This window comes from Suillus paluster (genome assembly GCF_016628075.1).
Source record: "Suillus paluster strain FC165 chromosome Unknown EDB91scaffold_2, whole genome shotgun sequence".
NCBI lineage: Eukaryota > Fungi > Basidiomycota > Agaricomycetes > Boletales > Suillaceae > Suillus > Suillus paluster.
This window is the reverse complement of record NW_024537562.1, coordinates 572085-594068: the sequence shown is the minus strand read 5'-3', so window position 1 is coordinate 594068 and position 21984 is coordinate 572085. Positions and strand designations below refer to the sequence as shown.

The following is a 21984-nucleotide window of genomic DNA, read 5'->3' as shown; positions in this document are numbered from 1 at the left end:
GTCCCTACGCAGTTTATCAGACAGTGTACTAGTTGTTCGCTGATGTTTTAAGCTCAATAAGACGCCTCAAAATCTCAGCAGCAGGAGTAGTGACCGTAGTGTCAAATGATCCAAGTTCACCTTTCAACAATCTGGCCATGACATTCACCAAGCCTGCCTTTTCCACTTCCTCTGCAAGCGGCACGCGAGGGAGGGCGTACTGAGGATTGAGAATGTTGCGAAGACATACGACTCCGCGGTGCACAAGGCCTGGATCTCCGACTGTTTCGCCATCCTCAGGATTGTCATCCTCCAGAGTGACAGACGGGTCAATAAGACGTGCAATATTCGAAAATGCTCGGTGATGATCCAGCTGAAGTTCAAATACTGCCTGACAAGCGGTAGACGCACTGGTCACTATGGCCAAAGCACCCGACGCAGCGAGTCTCGTAGGCAAGTCATCCATGTCCGACATCGCAAGAAGTACTTGTAACTTGGACTTCGTTGCATGAACATCTGGAGAACCGCCATACCTGGAAAAGACCGTCTCCGCACCCCCAACAAGGTTGCATATCAGCTCAGTGGCTGCCCGACGGATGAGCGTATGGTCCTCCAGCATGAGAAGTTCAACTTTGTAGAGAAGGTGTGGAGTACTAGACATGCGATCGGCACACCCTGTGCTTTGTGAAGCAAGATTTGTTAAGGCCATTAAGGCTTCGAATTGTTGTAGGAGATTTGAGGATGAATGAAGAAGCAGTTGTGACAAGGGCCGTATTGCATCAAGCATAGCACCATCAGTGGGCCCGAAGACTTGAAGGGGGGAAGATGTGATGGTCAATTTTGCCAAAGCTTGAATCGCAGGGAGGAAGGGGGCATCAATCGGTGTGGATGACGACGACGACTGTATAACACGAGAGAGACTCCGTGCACCTCCACTCTGAAGGACCTTCCCTCTATTATCTTTGTCTTCCACGATGCTTAGGTAGATTTTACCCAATGCAAGTCTGATGCCTTGGCTCTCTACACCAGAAGCCACAGACAAGACATCAAGAGCACCACTTGCAAGAACTTGACGGCACCTGGACCTGACTGCAGCATCATCTTCCAGCGCATTTGGTGGTTCCTCGGCCGTTGTCTTGGATCCATTACCAGCCTTTGCCATGCGCTTCAGCTTAGCGACCTGAGCGTCTTCTTGACTGAGGTGAGGCCGGTAGGCACAGAGGTTGGATATGATGAGAAGAATGCCAAAGAGGAGGCTGGAATTGCTGGCGGATGTGGGCAGAAGCTTACGTCTAGGAACAAGTGTAAAGAGCTGCTGCAAAAACTTGGGGTCATTTGCCAGGGTCTGTTTGACATCTGGTTCGATACTGAGGTATGCAAGGCCTTCAATGACGTCGTTGAGGGAGGAGAGAGAGTCCTTGTCACTGATGACCATTTGCTTCAGCAAGTTGGCTAGCTCCATATCCTTGGAGGTAGGTGACGCCGCCTGAGACGCATCTGTGCCTTCTGAGGCATCCGTTGCTGCCCCTCGAGATAATTTCACGAGGGCGATAGCTGCTGCTGCGCGCAAGTTTTTGTCTGTAGCCTGACGGGACTTGTTCCCAAGCCAGGCGATGATTTCCTCGGGTATCAGAGCCCGGCATGCCTTGTGTCCACTAGCCTGGCCAATCATGCGAGCGACCTCTAAGGCAACTGAAGCTGATAATGGAAATAAATCAAGGGCATCCGTCACGTATTCGACCATGCCATCTTGCGCGAAAACATGAGAAGCGGACTGCCAGTCGACGTGAAATAAGGCAGAGAAGAAAGAGAGTCCAACAACTATAGCATCCTGCGCCTGATGGTTGGAAAGACGGGAGATGATAAGAGGCTGGAAAACTTTCTCTAGTATGTCCGTGGCAGAGTCATTAGACCCAGACTCCTGAGGGTTTTGAGACCGGGTTCCTTGACAGAACGCAGAGAGTACAAGATACGCTTTCGAGCGCGACGATTCTGGCTGAGAAGGCGCGAAAGCTTCTACGAGGTAAGAGAGTTCATCTGGAAGGAATGCAACATCCTGAGCTTTCCCCATCAATGAATCTAAGCTGAGGTTTCCATGCTGAGCATTCATCACGTTAACTGACGAAATGTAGACTTTGAGAAAATGGGTGTTCACTACTGCTGGAGGAGGATCGAGCCGGTTTGATCAGTAATCACGGTGTCACAACGGATCATTTCTTTCGCAACACCACCATCCAAAATCGTCAGTAGGCTGTTGGGACAGCAAAGGCCCATGGATATCCCTAACAATGAAGATACAACAAGTGCCCTGAACTCATTCAAAGCGACCACCATCCAGTCAGGACATACAGTTCTGCTCAGACTACCTAATGGTGAGACCAAAGGCTTCAAGGTGGAGAAGGATGGGTGAGCGGTTTCTTGTTTCATTTCCTACCATCACTGAACCGAGTCGGGAAGCTCTGTCTCTATAGGGAGAGTCGGCTCCTTTCGCGCAAACGAGCTGATAGGCCATCCATACGGATTGACGTATGAGATTCATGGCAAGGAACTCACCGTGCAGCCGCCTCGTACTCTGCAAGAAGTAGGTAAGGGATTTAATTGAAAACCACTCCCAAGATTTCATTGTAGGACTAATGATAATGAAGAGGAAACGGATGCTACGAATGAGCTCATCAACGATGGCGAATTCGTGCAGCCACTTACCCTCGACGAGATTGAAGGGTTGAAAAAGTCTGGCCTGCATGTTTCTGTGCGTCCAGGACCATATTTCATGCAGAAGCGCAGTATAAACTATTTCTGCAGGAAATAATAAAGGCTCAGATCGAACAACACGCCAATTATTCCATGAAAACTGAATATAGCAAGGAAAAATATAAGCAACGCAAGGAAGCCAAGTATGCTATCCCTGATTCTTTGACACTCAAATTGATGTACCGAGCAGGTACTCGAAGACCTTCAGTACGGTTGAGCCGACAATCTACAATGTTTGCGACCATTGGTTCAAAAAAGACCAGAACAGAATCCGTGATATCAGACCGGATACACTATCACAAATATTGAATATGGCGAATGTTCGCCCGGGGGGCAGGTACATTGCCGTTGACGAGGCGTCTGGCCTTCTTGTATCTGCAATCCTCGAGAGATTGGGAGGTGAGTGGCTGAGGGCTGCTAGTTCTGCGTGAGTAGAGGATCTAATGTCTGCAGGGGAGGGACGACTGATTTCAATTTGCGACGTTGATTCGCCACCCGCATATCCCGTCATGACCCTGATGAATTTTCGCAAAGATGTCGTTACAAAAATACACTCATCGTTGAACTGGGCAACTGCCCAGGAAGACTATGCACCAGGTTAGTGAGCCCGACTGAATTCTTTGTGGATGCTCCAGACCTCCCATCAAGTGACAGCTGTAGCACAACAGTCATCGTCAGAAGTGGGAAAATCAGACCGACATAGGGTTCGTCTTGATAAACGAAAATTTGCTGCAGATACTCTTCTAAACGCAAGAGAGGAGTTATTTGCTGGTGAATATGACGCGTGAGTGCCATTAAACGATATGATACCTCTTCCGACGCCTGCTAGGCTTCTAATTGCTAGCGATTACGACCCACTGGAGATCCTAGAGAATTTGGCCCCATATGTAGCAGGATCAGGATCCATAGTTATTCAGAGCCCATTTAGCCAGGTATGTTGCGCTTTCTATTCTATGAACTAGTTCACCTGGATATCCAAATTATCAGTCTCTCACGGAACTACAATCGAAATTGCGCCTTAATCCAAGCTATCTTGCACCATCAATCACAGAATCATGGCTGCGACGCTATCAAGTTCTGCCAGGTCGTACGCACCCGACGATGAATACCTCGGGATCGGGGGGTTTCTTATTGCATGTAATCAAAGTGTAAGTTTAATCACAGGTCGACTCGCAAACGAACGATTACCGATTGTTTTTCAGATATGACGACCCAAATGCATCTAAAGTGTCATCTCATCGACAATCAAAACGACGGAAGAAGGAAGCCAACGAAGGAGATTCATCAACGCCTCAGACACTAGAATCATATGATACTACCGAGCTAGAGGAAGAAGATACAACAGTTGCTGATGAAACAGGCCAAACTAGCGAGATGGAACGACCAAACTAGCCTTTCCGTGTTGGATTGACTGACGCTACAACAAGGTACGGGGTACAACAGTGATAACAAGTGACCAAGTAGTCACTACCACATAACTAATATCAAACAAAACTATGAGTGTCAACTCTCCATCTCATTGGGGCTCAGGAAATATGGCAGCGACAACCTGGACAGGTTCGTGAGCAATGCCAGGGCCCGCAGTTCAACGAATACGTACCTCATCCATGATGGTGTAAGCAATGTGCTGGTTTAAGCGTCGGTTTTGCAGGACAGCAAATATTCGGCGTGCTCCTCTCCGGGCGTTAGACCGCCCTATCATGTTTGCAGCAAGGTCTGCAGGTCGCGGTATCAGCTCCATATTTGTAGGGGAGAGAACTCCAGCAAACCTGGCACTAAAGCGGAGAGCTTGCGGTTTGCTTCATCTCGACTACGCATTATTTCCTCCGTTGACCGTGGTTGACCAGACGGTTTCAGCTTACCACCCGGCCAAAGGGAGTCTTTGAACAACGTTAAAACAGGCATGATGCGACTTTCTTCAAACAACGACTTGATGCTCTGTCGAATTTGCCTGGAATCATCTGAGGGGCGCGCAAAGACTAGGCCGGGAAAAAGACTCACCGTTCAATGGTGCCACCCAGTACTTGCTGGAGGATGATCACAATTGCCTGCCGCCGGAGCCAGTTGTTCTTCTTGTTGAGCTCAAAGATAGCAAGGACAAGGTCGCATATAGGAGCAGAGAATGTCGACGTGCTAGTTTCTCCTTCCAAAGGACGAAGGTCACTAGACATGTGCATGAACGTGTCCTCTGACGTAGACTTCCCAAAGGCTTTCAGGGCTTGAGCAACGAGGTCCTCGTCGTGAACCGCAGATCCGACTATGCCAGCAAATTCTGCGGCTTGTCGGGTAAGCCTTTGGATCATAACATCCAACATTGACGGGCCAAAGAACATGTCATCAATGCTCTCTGCGACTGAGCGATAAACTGATCGAACAAGGTTTTTCCCTGAAAAGCCGGCCATTCCTTTGCGGACGTCCTCTTGGACTTCGGACGCAATAAAAGGCGAGTCGCGGGAGAGAAAGGCGCGAAGATCATTGCTTTCGCAGACGACAGGTATGGCGATCAGATTCTGCTATTGTGAGTATGCGAAGGAAACAAGCTCTGGCGAGTTCTTCACCTGCATATATTTCTCGAGGGATTGTCTCCTTGTGTCTACGAAACTGCCGGATAGCGAAGTAACAAGACGCTTGCCTGGAAAGTCGAGACCCTTGACAAGCGCGTACCGATCGCGCAGTTTGTTATGCATCCTCAGAAACTCGTTGTATCTCCTTGCAACGACCCACCCAGAGGCAAACGTTCCGTCAGATGCCAGTTGCTGAACCTCAATGAGGTACCGCACCACGGATTTTCCCTCCTCTTCTCCCACTGTCGAGCTAACGATAGAAACCTTCGTTCGATGGGAGATGAGACGGTTTGCAGATTCTTGCTGTTCATATTGGGTTTTCTGGAAACGCAACTCTCGAAGTTCGCGGGTCATGGATGACTTGGATCTCTGAAGTAAACGCAGTTCTTGGGTGTCGCCTGTTAGCTCTGCTTTCTTTATAAGTGTGTCAAGCATGGCATCGTGAGCCTCCAATTTGGCAATCTTTTCACCAAGGCGTGCAATCTCGTATGAGAGCTGGAGATCTCCAGGTCCAGCTAGCTGAAATGTTCCTTGTTCCGTATCCACGGAACCTTCAGCCCTGTCGTCATCTTCTTCGTCAATCATATCGTCCTCCTCATCGCCAAAGATACCCTTCTTGTTTCCGAGTGAAGCTGTGCTGAGGTGGAGATTCCCGCCTCTATCCTGGCTTCGAGGGAGGAGACTGTGGGGAAGTTGCTCGGTGGCAATGATATCCGTGAGCGCAGCCTGGATGGCCTTCATCCTCTCTGCTTCGTCTGCGCTCTGTGCATCTTCTGGATCATCGAAGAGAGGTGCTCTCGATGTGTCTGATGATGTATCCGAAACCGGGGACATGAGCACATCAATGTTGGTTCGTGAGGTAGCGGGTGGGACCGGCCGTGAGTTTTCTGCGCGCTGAACTGCAGAGCTTAGGGAAGGAGAAGATTCGGAGCGGAAGATATGGACAGATCCAATACCAAGAGGACGTGACACTGGCAGTGGCGGAGGTGACATCGAACGTACCGAGGTACGACCTGCAGGGGGTTCCAGCGATTTAGTACTAGCCCGATTGATATCCTCCACTATTCGGAACCATAGCTCGGATCTCTGAAGGTCCTCGAAGTCTTGTTCCATCGCCTGTTGAACCTGCCTCTGCGCCAACATGACGCTACGACGGACTTTCTTATCCTCCAAAGGCCCCGGGATAATCTCACTTTGTGCGTAGGAGCGTATGTTATCGATGTACTTCTTGGAGATGGATGATAAGGCAGGATGGGGTGGGGTGACAGAGAAGTACAGATCATGAGTCATTGAAATGTCCTCGTTGAGTGTTGAGGAGCTTGAAGAACCCTGTAGGGGTTCATCATCATCCCCAGATGAGCTTGAGTCTATTGACTCCAATGGATTTTTGAAGCTTTCCACTGTTAGCCAAAACTGGACCAGGAGCGAGCGGTGCCGGCGATCCATAAACTCCATGAGGTAAGAGAGTGATGTGGGGTTGCTCAAGACGTCGCGTAGAGCGACTTGCGTCCGCAAACCAGACTCTGGCGAGGCAGCAGATTTCTATGATTCTCGGTATGAGCACAAGTTACGAATCACATAAAGCAGCTTACTGAATCTTCGCCACCCAGAACTACTATGCGTTGTTCGACAGTCCGCTTGGCAGTATAAAGTCTGTCAAGGAAAGCCACTACGTCTTCAGTCTTCTCGCCACTGATCCAATCCTCCTTTTCGTGATTAGCTGTGGGCACCGTTAACATAAAACGAGTAAACCTTTTATTTAAAATAAACTAACCAAGAAGTAACCTCGTCCTCCGAATTTCTCCCATGATATCATTCTTCAGGCGACGAGCATCCAGAAGTGACGAACAGCGATTGATACTCCGGAGGAACGACTCAAATTGTCGCATGTCAGTTCTAATCGTGATGGTGTCTCCAGGTGAAATTGTCGAAGGAACACGGCTGTGCCGGCGGGGCGATTGTGCTTCCAAGACATTTCTTACTTGAGAGATGAGTTTCCTGTACATGCGCCATTAAAAGTGTAACAAAAGGTCTGAGCACTTTGACGACTTACTGCTGGTGTATTGCGGCACCTGCCTATCTCAAGGTTAATGACTGCACTCATGCTTAACTTATGGACATACCACTTGCTCAATCATCCGATTCCAGAAATCAGGATCGCTGACCATATCCATGATCGGATAAAGCACTGCACATGCCAAGATTTCTCTGACAACTATTCTCGTAGCCTTACTGTGAGCTTCTTGTTCTGGAAGAATATGCGAGAGTAACCGATCCGCAATTGTCCTGAGGTGTATTTCTTCGTTCTGTTTCGTAAATGTGGAAGACAGATTCTCCACTGCAGGATGCAGTTTGCCGCCCCTGCCTGCGTATCTGCTTGCTAACAACATATCCAACTCCTCGGATTGCGTAAGGCGGCGTTCCAGAGCTGCACCGCGAAGCGTGACCTCTGATTGACGAAACTGCTCGATGTGCGCAGTGACTTTGGGTAAAATTCGTTTTACTAGGAGAGCAGAAAGGTCAATGGTTGCGGTTGTCTGCAGAAACCGCTCAAGTGAATCGTGAAGCACCGAAGAAACTGCCGTAGGAAAGGAAGGGGATGATGATATGTCTTTGTACCAGGTGAGCACGAAGTCGCGTACGACGAAAATCATGAGGTCGTTGAGGGTAGACGACACAACAGGCAGGTCAGGGCACAACGGTGACAATGATTGGGGAGTTTTCTGAGACCAGTTAGAACGAGTAAGGACAGCCTGCCATGCTGCGGGAGTTGAGAAGGCAAGGGGCCTAGCTGCATATGTAAGCGCGTTCCTATGGGTTGGCTGGTTGTCCAAGGCAACTCCAACAAGAATGTTGGCGATGAAACACGAGAGCGCCACGAAAAGTATGACCAAAGGAGAAAGGAGGATGAGGTATATTGGAGACGAGAACGCACGAGCGACGACAGGAAATACAATGGCGAGAAAGGCGACAGCCAAAGCAGACCTGGCGCTTATAAGTGAGTGCATGTCATGGCGAAGTCGATACATCGCTCTTGGCTAGAATATAGTTGTCAGAGTCATGTACATCATCCAGATACCATTGGGGTAACCGACCGTTGGCTCAGAGTACTTGTTGAGCAACGCTTGCCATATCCAGCGTCACTTCTTTTCAATGATCTCCTTGATGAACGCTGTCGAGTCTCTCGACTTGCAGAATTAAAACCTCAGTGTAAGTCTTGTGTACGAACAAGTTGTGAGAAGCGTGTTTGAAGAAGCATCCTGATTGTACATAACCGTCGGCTCTTAGTCTAAGGGCTACATGCACAAAAGCAATTGCTAGTAATTTTTTCCAGTAACAACTCTAGCTGCACTTAAGGGCTGGCACTCGGGTATGTCTTCTTCTACTACACCACCACCTCTCTCTACGCTCGAGAGTTTTCTTTGCGGCGGACTGGCAGCATGCATAGCCGTCACTGTCAGCAATCCTGCAGAAGTAGCCAAGACACGTTTGCAACTCCAAGGTATGTTGCAATGGCGTGAGCAATGAAACATGATTTATTGACAAGCACGCGGGCAGGTGAGCTGGTCAAAGATGGAAAAAAGAAAATATATAAGGACGCGTTGGATGTTCTGGCAAAGACTTGGAGAAACGAGGGCATTCGGGGCTTGCAAAGAGGACTCGGACCAGCGGTGTGTAATCACTATACTTATTTTCTGCTCTGTTTGATAGCCTTCTAGTACGTTTACCAGGTTAGATATCATAAGCTTCAAGCTTCAAGGATGTTACATATCAATATTAATGTTGTTACCTTAAAGACACTTTTGAATGGATCACGTCTGGGTACGTGATTTATTCCGCCCTGGAGCTGCTATTCAAACTTTCTCTACAGGTTTCTACGAGCCATTCCGACGAACTATCAACCGCACAATAGGTAGATCTAGCACCGACCAAATACCATGGACTTCTGTTGTAGCTGGTGCCGCAAGTGGCCTAATAGGAGGTATGCATCAAGTCACGACGCGAGTATGTACTATTTTCTCATTCGCCTGCAATAGCTTCGCTTGGCAACCCGCTCTTCCTGATAAAAGCACGAATGCAGGTATGTGTGACATGCCTCGTATTATTCAATCTATTGATGTCAGTTTTGTCAGGCATACTCTCCTGTATTGCCAGTTGGCGCACAACATTACTACAAGAGCTCGTTTGACGCATTGATCACTATTTTTAAGACAGAAAAATTTTGGGGTCTAATACGTGGTATGGATGCAGCCATTCTGCGAACAGCTATGGGATCTTCGGTCCAGCTTCCTACATACAATTGGACTAAAAACCAACTTGGCTCGCATGGATTACTTCCTTCAAACAGCGTATTGACTTACCTCGCTAGTTCCTCAGTGTCCGGAGTTTGCGTGGTGTGTTTTTTCTTAATTCAAGTAGCCAACAAATTGTGGTCTGACACCCTCGTAGTGCATTGTCATGCAGCCTGCTGACACGGTTAGTCTACTTCCTGCTTGTCGTGGGAATCTTGATTCATCTATACCTCATGTCCAGGCCCTTACCCGAGTGTACAACCAACCAACAACACGCACACCCGATGGTCGTTTAGTAGGAACACTGTATAAGAATCCCATCGACTGTCTCTGGAAGACTTTCAGAACCGAAGGCGTGTTCGGCTGGTACAAGGGTATGTAGCAGCACGTATACTGCGACAAACCTTTATTTAAAACGCGCGTTTTAGGTTCAACTGCACAGTTTCTTCGTGTTGCGCCCCATACGTGAGTTATTTTCCGCTTGCACGGTGTGCATTCTTCTGATTGCAATTCGTAGCATTATTACCCTCACTATGAACGACATCATATTGAGCCTGTACAAGGACATCCGTAATCGTAGATCATGACCTCAACCTGATACTTTTATGAATGGTTCGTACTAAGTTAAAACCTACAGGTGACTGAGCCCGCCATATGGTAGCCAGGCGTGCGGATACAATGTGAATTATGGTTAGAAGACTCGTGGTACTACGGTACCTGTTCAAAACAAAACATGATTGAAGCAAAGTGCCGGTCACAAAATTCGGGCGACTCATGCGGAGCAGGGGGAACATCCAAGGACTCCAAACGTGTAGGTCGAGAAGTTTGTGTGATATTCTTCCTCAGTTTTACCGTCTTGAATGAACTGTTGCTGCAGTCGACATGCAGAGGTTGTGAAAAATATTTCATTTCTCATGTTCAAACATCCAATACATGAAAACACAATTCTAGGTTAGTTAGTGAAAGTATAAGTGTATGGGGTTGTAGCAAAACCGATACGGGAGTTGGTGGTATCGAACACGGAGTAGAAGCGCTCAAGGAAAGTCATGCCGAGGATAAAGTCGTAACCTTGGCCACTGGGCAAGCCAAGGTCCCAAACAACGAGGTAGATGGAGTTGCTGTTACCATGAATATAAGTATTGAGTGAACGAGGCCAAATCTGAGCATTGCGAGTGAAAGAGTAGGCTGTCTGTAATCAAAAGAAGGTGTGCAAGAGCACTAACGCGTAAAAGAGGAAAGACGCACATTGCCAATATGGAAATTCAAGTCATTAAGGGCACCATATTGAGTAAGGGTGAGGGTGAGAAGACCAACAGATAAATCCACAGTGGCGCCGGTTGCAGACTTGTACTTGTTGAAGGCGTCTATCGAACACTGATTAGATCAAGATTGCTCGGTGTACTCGAGACACGCACCAGTGGCTATGTAAATGAGTGAGGTACCAGTATCGACGATACCAGCAGCAGTCGCAGAGAAGAGCGTCGTGGAGCCGTACGTGATGCTACAGTCGATACCCCAGTACCCGGATGAAGGAGATTTGGTGGTGAGAGGACTGAAACGAAACGATTGGTCCGGATTGATCTCAAAGCTACACGACTTACGTATATGCAATGGAGTCGGTGTACTTGGTGGCGTCAGTTCCGCCAAAGGTGAGCTCACCATTGGTGACCTTCTCGGACGTGGTGGGCTGGAATGAGACACCAACGACGATCTGAGAAATATGGCCCTGGCTGTTCAGGTTCTGAGTGACAGTCGGGATCGTCGTCGTCAGTGCATTTGTCAAGGTACCCGCTGTCAAGCCGAGAGGTCCGATGCCAAGGATGCCGTCAACGGTAGTGAAGCCGTTTATCTCATAGGCAACACCTATTGATTGTGCGGTGATGGTGAGCCCACTACCGAGAGTGACAGTATCGGTGTACTCAGTTCCTATAAATGATCGTTGATATTTTCAACTTATGATAACTTTGCATGTCATACCAAAGAAGTATTCAGAACCGTAGTCGACCGTCACAGGCTGACCAGTATTTATGCTGGTGGCGGTCTTTGCGTACGGCGTGAGGGCACCAACCCAAGTGTTCGAGCTACCAGTGTCGACAGCCAAGTTGTCTGTACAACGGTCCATTAGCAGCAGCACGTGTTTTTTCCTACATTAAACTTACAGGTTGTGGCAGGGCTGCCAACGCCAACTTGTGCGACGTAGGTGAGAACCTCATTGATGACAGGAATACTACCAGCACGGCGATTGAGCGTGCTGGCGGAGCCGTCCTTGACGGCGGCCACGCGAGCTTTATCACACTGCAAGAGGTTGATAGGACCATCGGAGGTGTTTAGCCTCCTGACTATGGGAATGGTGATGGGTGAGTTGCGAATTTCAACGGGTGATCCCGCGATGGACAAAGCCAGGAGGAGAGTAGCCAACAAAGATGCAACCGGGAACATAATTGATTGACTGGTGCTCGAAGGTGAGAATAATACCAAATTCGATGGCCTAATTATATATGTGCTTGCGAACGTGAATGCATAGGGCACAATGCCAAAATGTGAGCATACTTCTATGTCATTCTCTCAATGTTTATCCAAGTATATGACGTACCAGGACGCGCCCCTTCATCTGGACGAAACGATGACAAGATAATCGCGATCCGAATCGATCCGTTGGGGATTCAACCTCCTGATCTCAATTCATATATCTGGACAAGTAATTTGGTTTTGACCCCGAGAAACAGGAAGTTATAGTGCATCCACGAGGACATATGGAACTGCATATGGATCGCGTGAACGAGTAAATACCTCGCGTTAATGTCAGTTTCCATCTTGGAGTAGGAGGGAGTAGGTCAGTGCCAGGTTCATGAGACAAGCGTTACTGAGGAGGGCGGCTGTCCTTAGTCTCCCGTAGTCAGCCCTTGAAATATAGTCACACTGCGTTGTAACGCTGATGTGCTATTAACCAAGGTGTTCGCCATTTTCAGAAGCACGAAATTTTATAAAATGGTAAAAGAATTTTTTAGTAGCTCGTGAACATAATAGATACATACCGTATCATAATATGATGTAAGTAGTAGGAAACTTGTGCTGGCGGTTTGTCGGGTCGACATGACTACATAGCTAGTCAGTCCTTCCACCAGTCTCCCACCTGGAATCAACAGGGCCTCGCTATGATGCATGGCCACCTGTAGCACCTCAACTCGGAGTTCCAAAATCACTCAAGTTAAGACAGTCAGACTTACCTTACTATCATGGTCCCGAAGTGTTGGAGATACGTTATGCCAGCAAGATGCACCGTAGGGGGAGCTTGTCCGTGAGAAGCGTGACCTTCAGTGGGAAAGGGAAGTCCTGGGTCCATAGTGCTGGCAGATCGTTGTACGTCGATAAGTATTCGTTTCACAAGATTAGGCAAGCGCAGTATTGAGATATATTATAAGAATCGATTCAATTCGACTGTCACGTGTCACAGGCGGTGGTGTCGGTGTCGAAAACAGGCAGTTGTCACGCATAACATTGGGTGGTGTCGAAATATCATATAATATCACAACAGAAATTTGGATTTCTTTTGCTTCCGTGGGCTGTAGGTCGATTTTACACCTGATTTGCGCGCTAGTATCTGACACGACACACTGAGGAGCACTGTATTGTTATCCAACACGTCGAAATTTTTTGGTGTGTCACAGGCCACGAGCCCAAATGTCGGAATGTCGAATCATGTTAAGAAGTCACAGTCACATGGGGATGTCGATTTGAATTGATTCGTACAATATAAGAAATCCATTCTGCACTGTCAAGGACATCGAAGGAACTAGACTACCCATGAACTGACCACCATCCATACTCCCATGCCAAGTTGTCATTCAGAGTATCTATGTACCGGAAATCAGAAGACAGACCTACCTACAATCGGTGAATCCCTGGGACTGGTTGGCTGTTCTTTGAACTTCTGAAGTTCTTTCCGTCTATCAACGATCATATCAGATTTGGCGATTGCCGTCTCCTTGGTGATGTGCACAGTCATCGGTTCCATGCTGAAGCCTAGGTCTCTTGCATAATGAGGCTGGTGATGCCCCTTGCTTCGGTGCGTTGTTCGGTCGGGGGATTGCCACCCACGTGGAAGTGCACTTGCAGAATGATGAGGCAGAATGTGATCCCCTGAATACAAGTCCTATGGTTAATGGCTCGGGTCTAAGCCAAGTAAACCCACCACAATAGGAGTGATAACGGCCAGCATGACGTATTGGCCGTTGGATCCGATCAAGAATGTTAGAAGGAGCATAAGCATACTCGTGGCATATAAAGTGCCGCTCTCAACGACAACGACGAGAACGGGTAAAAAAGCAGCAAGGCCCTCTGGCAGGAAACGGCGAGTGCGATAGATGCGCCACGAAATCAAAACTGCATTGATCTGGTCATTGGGAGCCTGCAGATCAGGGGAAATAGACATACTGGTACTGGTAACACTGTTAAATAGGGTCAATGAATCGAATATAACAATACAAACAGAAGCAACGGGGGACAGCGGACGACTTAGGGACCAAATAACGTAGCATCCAGTGGCTGCAAAAATCTTGGGATAAGACTGGGTTGAATTGTACCTTTCGAGATACTCACCCCCATTGGCTAAGAGTACAATACAGCCAGGAATGGCAACCAAGAGGCTTTTGTTGTAGAGCATATAACATCGCCAAACCTACAGCGCTACTCAGAAGGGAAATCGATCATGTCGAGTGGAGAGACTCACAACTACGCCATCGGCGAGAATAGTTTGCGTGACGCAAAGTGCCGTTGATGCGATATACAACGGTGAAGTAAGGTCGGAATAGTAGGCATCTGCACCAAGAGCATCCACCTTGAATACGAATGCCTCTAACGCTCGAACAAAATCGATGATTAGATGCTAAAGGTGATCACGTTGAGCTATTCCCTCGAGAGGTTTTATTGTACTCAGCGACTTACGGCCGTTGAAATGCAGAGCAATAAGGTTGCCACTGGGAGAAGAATTTGACGTTGAATGCCGGATTTCTTGAGTATGACGAATAGCATGAACCAGTACAAAGTGAGGAACACGCCTGTTTGAAATGTGGAAATTCAACACCATGACCTTTCCACCGACCGATAACGCACCATAGAAAAAAGTTCCGAGAAATAAAGCTAAGAACTCAGCTTTGTCCAATGGTATGCCCATGATTACGATCGTATCACTGGACCAGCTGAGCGAGATTCAGATGGGAGAGACAACCAATGAGGTTCCTGAGAGGGTCGAGCATAGGCAGACGCCTTGTGAACAAGATGAAAAACATAAATGCTTCGTGATAAGAAGCTGTGTTAGGTCCGCAGGGGGGAGTCATTATCAGCACCTGTGCTGCAATGCATACAAAGAATCTTATCAGTGCCGTAATATATACTACCCACAATCTCAGATGCGTTGTCCAGCCATTCCCAGCGTTGTCTGGTTCACTCTTGTGTTGTTCGTAAGCATTTGATAGGTACTAGTCCATGTTAGTATTGTGGCGTCAAGCTAAGATGAACAACCACCGAAGCACTGTCTCGTTTAACACGCTGCTGATCCGTGAGGCAAGTAGGAGCCGTGGTATGTATGCATGAATCGGGCATTGATATTGACTACTTATCTGTATTCGTCTGATACTTATCTCAGCAGCGTAGCAGGACTGTTACTGTAAATTGAGCACTCGTTTTTAAAAAAACTTCTGTAATAACTCGCCTGCTAATCGGAAGAATATCCCAACCCAACAAATTCAATCCAACCAACCGGAGCAATGCTCTGCAGTTGGTGCTGTGATGGAACTAGCCTACTATCACTCCTGGGAATCTGCAACTGGCATGTAATATGCAAAATGTTCAAAACACCTCAATGCGCTGCTTGAATCACCTCGAAAAAATTCATGTGTATGTAGGCTACTTAGAGATGATGTACTGTCCAAGTAGAATAAAATTTTCTTGAGTGTTGCAGCTGCGAGAGACAGGATAGTGGTGATTTGCAACCTTGTATAATCATAAATGATCCAGATCCCATAGATCCTAGAGAGATATTCAAAAAGTTACACCCGGAGCATATCAAACACCTCGTCAGGGTGTCAGAACACAATTTCGATAGAGGCCATTCTCTTGTTTTAAGATGCTATAGACAGAGGATTGACGACATGTATGAAAGCGTGACAGCAGATAGGAGAGTGTGTAAGAAATTCAATCTCCTCTAAGTGAAAGTTGACGGTGCCGCTACTACTGTGCCGATGTGTGACACGACGTGACCATGTTTTGCAGAATACCAGTCAGACCCTGAATTTTCTCGGCCTTCATCCGACACTCCACCACAAAATCCTTAAAATCCTTAAAATCAGATTTATATAGAGCAGCTACGAATCTATAATGGTGCAAATCCGTAGAAGAAAATATGATGTGGTTGAGGAGTTACAAAAGATTTATTGAAAATGTTGCAGAACCCCAGGAGTGATAGTACATGCGACTCTCGTCATTCTATATAATTTGGACAGAAGAGACTTAGTAAAAGTACACGCTGCATACTTCAAGCATCAATTGGGCTGTGATCACTAGTGCTGAGCGCTGAGCGCTGATCACGAGGGATTATGCGAGACGAGCGGCACAACCGCCACGGCGGTGACATGACTCCGAGTCGACACAAGTTGCATCTTGCAGCTATTTTCATATCGATAGACCAGAATTTGGAAAACTCATTTAGCCGCTTTTGTTTGTTGTTGGAGCGACACCAAACAGAGGCGCGCACGCTAGCTACTTTTATAACTTGCTTGTGGAATATTAGTACAACGACTGCCGACCATCATCATCATGCACAGAAACCGGCGACATATACCAGATGCTGCGAAGCAGCAGTGGGTTGTTATGTCCACACATGGCATGACATCGAAGGCCATCGTGCAAGTGACAGGATATAGCCATCGAACAGTCAATCAAGTTCTTCGGCTCTCACAACTCACAGGCTCTGTCGTTCGAAAACCTCTGGAAATTGGTCGTCCTCGTCTACTTACAGCACAGGACGTTGCAGTAAGGGAAGGCACAAAGTATTTTTGAATTTAATACCTAACCGTGACAGTACCTTATTTCATGTGTCGGGCGCACTCCTAACATATTTCTATCTGAACTACAAAGTGCTCTACGGGAGGTGAGGGATATTGAGGCGTCTCTTGCCATCGAACGAACACTACATAGGCATGGATTGACTCACAAGCATGTATGTAAAATATATTTGCGCAATGGATCAACATTGTCAGATGATCCAAAAACCATTGTTTTCGATGGAGACGAAGAGACGACGATCTCGCTAGAATGCCAAGGTTGCAGAAACTAAGTGGAGCCCATTTGATGATGAGCAAAACTTACCTTTGACAACATTACAGTGTTTTTCACGGCGAGGGCTGGTCACCTGCAGTTGGTAATAACCACGGTGCACCATGTGCGGCTGGCCGCAGGTCAGTGCGTGCGGTACGATTCCAGGGTCTCGTCACTGCCCCGCAGTGCCACACAAGCCCCAAGTTACGTTAAAGATTCATAAGAGTAGCTAGCGTGCGCGCCTCTGTTTGGTGTCGCTCCAACAACAAACAAAAGCGGCTAAATGAGTTTTCCAGATTCTGGTCTATCGATATGAAAATAGCTGTGATGCTGTAGCGTTCTAAAGCATTTAGTGCATGCGGATGAGCAAGCTTACTGTCACGATTCCGTGCGAAATTGCGAATAGTGATTGGATTATTAGCGAAGATCACGGGACGGTCCCCGACTGCTCTGAGCCTTGACATACCAATAGGCCTGGCCCTAGGTCCGAATCCTTAGGACATACGTACAGATAATCAGCTTAGGTTTCATGCCCTCAAATAATAATTCTGTAACGAGTGCTGGACCAAAAATCGACAGCCCACGGCAGATTTGCCATGAACATGTAATGTCGACAAAAAAGTGAACCCGACCCGGATTGAACGGATGACCTTATGGATACCGCGACTCGATGTTCAGCTGGAATCATACGCGCTACCACTGCGCCACGGGTTCTTGAAATACCTCACTACATGCGGTTTATAAGATCGGTTTAGCTTAAGATGCATCCTATTGTGCTCCCAGCGACGTACATATGTACCATTCGACGGCAAGTCGTGAGTGTCGAAGGACGCAATGGTGTTTACCCTCGTAGGGGACTATATATTACCTAAATTCAGGTAAGTAGTGCAAAAGTTCAAATGCTGCTGGCACGACGTTAATTCATAAGCGACAATCCTAAGAGAGACCAAAAAAACAATCAACTGAAGCAAGTTGTTTCTCAATAACGGGATTGGACAGTCATCGAGAAAAAATGATTCGGATACGGGGAATCGAACCCCGAGCAACCGCGCGCCCTGCGATGAGAGGCGGATATGTTACCTTTACACCATATCCGAGTGACGGAGTCGTGTGTCCAGTGTTACGAGGTTGTTTAATGTCAGCACATCGAACATTGAGCAGATCGGACTGTTCAATGTTGTACTTGGTTCCTGCCGACGAAAGGGAGGTCACTTACGAAGCTACCCTTAGGCACATAATATCATTACACTCCAATCTACCACATGCTGCACCTACTAACAAGCCTCGCTTTCACACTACCCTCCACAATCGTGCAGTCATGGCAACTTTTTCCACCTAGTATTTTTTGTGGTGGAAAGGTACACCTCAGATCCAGGACCGCGATCCATCCAGGCAGATATTTGCTTGGGCATCAAGTTTGTGACCTGGCGCGAATTGTGAGGTGAGACTCCTACTCCTTCGAAAAACACGCCACTCACTAGGAACTTCTGACCCACTTTAAACTCCCCTGCTTTAGATCCTTCAGCAATTAACAAGTTGAGTACATCCCAGACGGTTAACTGGGCCTTGCGACCATCGTTGCCGCCTCGTGTTTGTGTATATGCATCCTTCACTATGAGAACACGGAAATTCCGTACTTCCCGAGCGGGACATTTGCTCTGTGGGACAGTCAGTGGAAAAAAACTTGATGCATGTGTCAAACTTACCTGCAATTCTCGCTCGATGTCCCCTGCGATAGCTTCACGATCCTGGAGAAGCTTCTCTCTGATGTGCGCGGCAAGGCTGCCTGCTTCAATACGGCTGAGCCGTGCAAGTATCATCTGGGCTTGATAAGCGTCACTCTCCTCCAAGGATTCGTATAGGTCGTCAAGGTGGTCCGGCATTTCTGCAACAGGCCGTGAGCACCATACAATTTTGGATGTAGCATTCTTACCTTCATTTTTGACATTAAAGTCGGAACCCACACGTTGTTCAAGCTTCTCTGCATACCCTGTCATCAACGATGCTCGTCTTTCAATATCTGACCAGAGCGTTGATGCAGCGACTTCGCGCTTCCTCTGACATATAACGTGAGCACCAGACTTAGTGAAGAGCTTGTCATCTTACCCTCCACTGTTCGCTTAAGACATTTTCATCCTTGGCACTGCGAGGACCCTCTACCCGCCTCCCGTTTTCGTCTTCAATAAACTCGATATATGCGACAGGATGGAACTGTAAGCGAGAGTCAGCTATACCTAGCTGTTACATGCTCAGCACTACCTTAATAATTTCGATGGCCGCAACGGCTACGTTTCCACCGTCCGGCGTGAGGCTATTGAATGTCGCAATGAACAGACTTCGCTGGAAGCCAAGCTTTGCGTGCCAGGGAGCCATATGGGACGAGTTGCCTGCTAGCACCAGGACATTAGATTCATATGCCTCGAGGACTTCCTGTCCATCTTTGCGCTCTGCAGAGAGCTGTACGAAAATTCAGTCAATGCCACGGTATAAAGTGATTCCAGTTACCCTTGCTCCAGCGACAGCAATTTTCCTCCCAATCTTGATATGACCCTTACGGATCGCTCTCGCAAGCGGCTGATCGACTCTCGCGCGCAGTCTATACCATCCGTCTGTCACCTCCAACTCGGGATGGGATGGAATGGGAAACCCATCATCACTTTCTCCAGCTGGCGACCAAGTCACATTTGACACACAGAGCACCATTGGAGATGCAGCAGGCGCATCTCTTGTAGTAATTAGCCGTAGTGGTGGTCGTGATGACCCGTTCAGGTCTCGTTCGTATCTATGTCGATGATCAGTCGCGGAAGAAAAGGGTAGGCGGAATGCGAACCTGTACAGCAGCTGGCGAATCACTTCAGGCCAGCACCACCGTTTGCGATCGGGATTGGACTCTGCTTCTGGTTCAAGTGCGACCATTCCAGCGAGCTTCCAGAGGATAAGCGGCCAATGGTTGTTAATCCATTCCTGCGTAGCCAACGAGCATCCTCTTGCATGGAGTTCTTCAAGAGCGGCGGCAGGTCCGAGAGGCTTCGCATCGGAGGGGTGGGAACCTTCAGTCGGCGTAACAGACGGAGTATAAAATGAGTAAAAGAGAGCGGTAGCTAGTGTTATCTGGGATAGCTCTGTGACATTTCTACGGATATGAATTAGCGATTAGCATTGCGGGGAATAGACTGACTCACATTCCCTGATCCTGAAGTTCTTGGGTGGTGTGTGCCTGGGGTGTAAGACCAGAAGTAGAAAGTGACATCCTTCCTGCCGGAGGGACTGTAACAAGGGTGATAAACTGACAGTCGGATCACTGCGACGAAACACCTACCAAGGTTGAACACTTTGCCTGTACCTTTTTCAGGAGCTTTCTTTACTGGCCTAGGAGATTGGGTTGCTGACGGTGGATATAGAGGTCGCTGTAAGCTGGGACTTGGAGCAGCAAACGACGGCGTAGCTGATGCGGCACTGCTTAATTCTGGAGGCTTGATGCCTGGTTTGAACGGCGTCACGAATTTGGACTTGACCAAACCACCACGTAAATTTCGCGGCGTCAGACCCAGGGGTCGAAATGAATTTCCGGGTGGTTTGGGTATTGCTGATATACGGACAGGCGTTGCTGGTATGTCAGAAGTAGATGAAGATGTCTGAGAAAAGGCAGACGCAAATCCCTGACGATTAGGGTTGAGGGGAGAGTTGACATATGCAGAACTGGCTGTCCCCGCGGGAGGCTGTCGTGACGGTGCGGAGGCGATCAACGGGGATTTGAATGGTTTTTGCTTTCCCTTCAAGTCGCTGACACCAAGCGTCGGTGGGCCAAGCGGCGATCGTGCGTCAGCTTCAAATGACTTGCGGGTAGCCATCGCAGGAGTTGGCGTATCTGGTACTTGAGGCGAAAAAGAATTGTGCATTGCTCCGAGCACGGTGCGCCGAGGCGAGGTCGGTTGTGCCGAAGAAGCGGGCGCAAAACCTCCAGAATGCTGGGAGGAATTCGTGTCACCGACTTCATCATGCCACACCTTCATCTTTTCCTCGGCCTTGCGCAATGCAGCGGTTGATGGCACGATAAGATTCCCTTTCCCGACTGACGTAAAACCCATACTTGTACTCTGGCTGGCACTGGGGTCGAAAATATTCTCTTTGGCTTTTTCAAGCCGAGATGCAGCAGATTGAAAGTCAACAAAAGAGGCAGGTGGAACCGAAGTAAACCATGAAGAGTAATCAACTTCTGGAGGTGCCTCGGGCGAAGGTGATCGGTGTGCTCCATCTACATTCTCGGTAGGCAAATATGATGCAGACTTGAAGCCTACTGGTGCGAGAATGGCAGATGCTTTGGTAAAAGATGCATATACGACTGGTTTTGAGGTATCGGAATCAGCAAATGGGTCACTTGTCGAAGTAAACGGATTGTCGTCGCCTTGAACAGGTATATCTTGGGAGGAAAGGAGGTCCTGATCGGACGAAGTGCTACGGTCTCCATCCAAACTCTCATAAAAGCCATTCGAGCTGAGCCTGGAGTGGGGTAGGGGTGCTTTGTGAAGTCGATGAGCTGGCTGAGAAAGGCGTGCCTCGATGGCATCAAAAGCGCTTATATCTTCTTGACTCATGTCATCGACTTGTTCATCATAGGTCGGAGATGACATTCTCATCTTCTTCCTGGCTGGAGAAGAATCTGTGAAGTTGACGTTGACGGATGTCAAGGCTGGAAGAAAGGTCTTGAAATGTCTCACCTGGAGAGTCCATGCTTTATTACAGTTATAAGCTCTTCTGTATTATGGTCAAGACTGAAGGGAGTTTTATAAAACGGATCGTTGGAAGGATGCTGCAATTGTGGGACAATGATGTAAATGCTATCTATGGACGCGACGCGTCTTTGATCACGTGTAGTGTGGTTACATCAGCCGAAGCGGAATGTTGTTGAAGCCGTTCCTCTTGGTGACTAGGCTGACATCGGCCAGAAGGAAGCCTTCACGATTAACTTGGTGTCCAGACTCGCTGGCACTACTGCAGTTCAAATCTTGCGATCCGATGTAATTCTAATACCGGATAATGGTTTCGCTGTGTTTTTTTCTCGTCATGCAGGCCTAGAATCATAT

At 47.9% G+C, this 21984-nt stretch overlaps 7 protein-coding genes and 2 non-coding genes across 9 annotated transcripts; 2 read left to right on the top strand and 7 right to left on the bottom strand.

Moving 5' to 3' along the window:
• Positions 1 to 28: 28 nt before the first annotated feature.
• Positions 29 to 2050, bottom strand: EDB91DRAFT_1042750 (ARM repeat-containing protein; the record flags this gene model as incomplete). Its single annotated transcript, XM_041313018.1, has 1 exon — positions 29 to 2050. The coding sequence occupies one exon, from the start codon at positions 2048 to 2050 to the stop codon at positions 29 to 31; it is 2022 nt and encodes a 673-aa protein (XP_041183657.1).
• A 201-nt stretch (positions 2051 to 2251) lies between these two features.
• Positions 2252 to 3882, top strand: EDB91DRAFT_1233746 (Gcd10p-domain-containing protein; the record flags this gene model as incomplete). Its single annotated transcript, XM_041321135.1, has 9 exons — positions 2252 to 2385; positions 2437 to 2564; positions 2625 to 2728; positions 2782 to 2873; positions 2921 to 3129; positions 3184 to 3327; positions 3385 to 3514; positions 3560 to 3662; positions 3718 to 3882. 9 exons carry the CDS (start codon positions 2252 to 2254, stop codon positions 3880 to 3882), a joined length of 1209 nt encoding a protein of 402 aa, XP_041183656.1.
• Positions 3883 to 4246: 364 nt separating this feature from the next.
• EDB91DRAFT_1242162 (PhoX domain-containing protein) lies at positions 4247 to 8302 on the bottom strand (the record flags this gene model as incomplete). The annotated part of the gene is made up of 9 exons (XM_041322163.1): positions 4247 to 4279; positions 4331 to 4446; positions 4500 to 4681; positions 4732 to 5240; positions 5289 to 6836; positions 6887 to 7014; positions 7069 to 7292; positions 7348 to 7370; positions 7418 to 8302. 9 exons carry the CDS (start codon positions 8300 to 8302, stop codon positions 4247 to 4249), a joined length of 3648 nt encoding a protein of 1215 aa, XP_041183655.1.
• Positions 8303 to 8537: 235 nt separating this feature from the next.
• Positions 8538 to 10509, top strand: EDB91DRAFT_1096210 (mitochondrial carrier domain-containing protein). The gene is made up of 12 exons (XM_041316987.1): positions 8538 to 8796; positions 8853 to 8965; positions 9014 to 9025; positions 9092 to 9116; positions 9166 to 9276; positions 9332 to 9375; positions 9428 to 9688; positions 9744 to 9770; positions 9828 to 9960; positions 10015 to 10051; positions 10104 to 10198; positions 10252 to 10509. The coding sequence occupies exons 1-11, from the start codon at positions 8667 to 8669 to the stop codon at positions 10171 to 10173; spliced, it is 963 nt and encodes a 320-aa protein (XP_041183654.1). The 5' UTR covers positions 8538 to 8666; the 3' UTR covers positions 10174 to 10198; positions 10252 to 10509.
• A 21-nt stretch (positions 10510 to 10530) lies between these two features.
• Positions 10531 to 12375, bottom strand: EDB91DRAFT_261630 (aspartic peptidase domain-containing protein). Its single transcript, XM_041326636.1, has 6 exons — positions 11746 to 12375; positions 11564 to 11692; positions 11188 to 11512; positions 11002 to 11138; positions 10832 to 10950; positions 10531 to 10775 (listed from the first exon to the last, which is right to left on the bottom strand). The coding sequence occupies exons 1-6, from the start codon at positions 12023 to 12025 to the stop codon at positions 10539 to 10541; spliced, it is 1227 nt and encodes a 408-aa protein (XP_041183653.1). The 5' UTR covers positions 12026 to 12375; the 3' UTR covers positions 10531 to 10538.
• Positions 12376 to 13609: 1234 nt separating this feature from the next.
• EDB91DRAFT_1042985 (uncharacterized protein) lies at positions 13610 to 14759 on the bottom strand (the record flags this gene model as incomplete). Its single annotated transcript, XM_041313034.1, has 7 exons — positions 13610 to 13726; positions 13779 to 13969; positions 14021 to 14131; positions 14186 to 14264; positions 14316 to 14471; positions 14531 to 14643; positions 14699 to 14759. 7 exons carry the CDS (start codon positions 14757 to 14759, stop codon positions 13610 to 13612), a joined length of 828 nt encoding a protein of 275 aa, XP_041183652.1.
• Positions 14760 to 17522: 2763 nt separating this feature from the next.
• On the bottom strand, positions 17523 to 17614 carry EDB91DRAFT_t15. The gene has a single exon. It is a non-coding gene; the product is annotated as a tRNA-Trp (tRNA).
• A 302-nt stretch (positions 17615 to 17916) lies between these two features.
• Positions 17917 to 17997, bottom strand: EDB91DRAFT_t14. Its single transcript has one exon. It is a non-coding gene; the product is annotated as a tRNA-Glu (tRNA).
• Positions 17998 to 18047: 50 nt separating this feature from the next.
• Positions 18048 to 21761, bottom strand: EDB91DRAFT_1214138 (uncharacterized protein). The gene is made up of 11 exons (XM_041320790.1): positions 21619 to 21761; positions 20220 to 21560; positions 20083 to 20167; positions 19731 to 20033; positions 19406 to 19682; positions 19160 to 19357; positions 19007 to 19111; positions 18834 to 18957; positions 18607 to 18785; positions 18379 to 18558; positions 18048 to 18324 (listed from the first exon to the last, which is right to left on the bottom strand). The coding sequence occupies exons 1-11, from the start codon at positions 21629 to 21631 to the stop codon at positions 18217 to 18219; spliced, it is 2913 nt and encodes a 970-aa protein (XP_041183651.1). The 5' UTR covers positions 21632 to 21761; the 3' UTR covers positions 18048 to 18216.
• Positions 21762 to 21984: the final 223 nt, after the last annotated feature.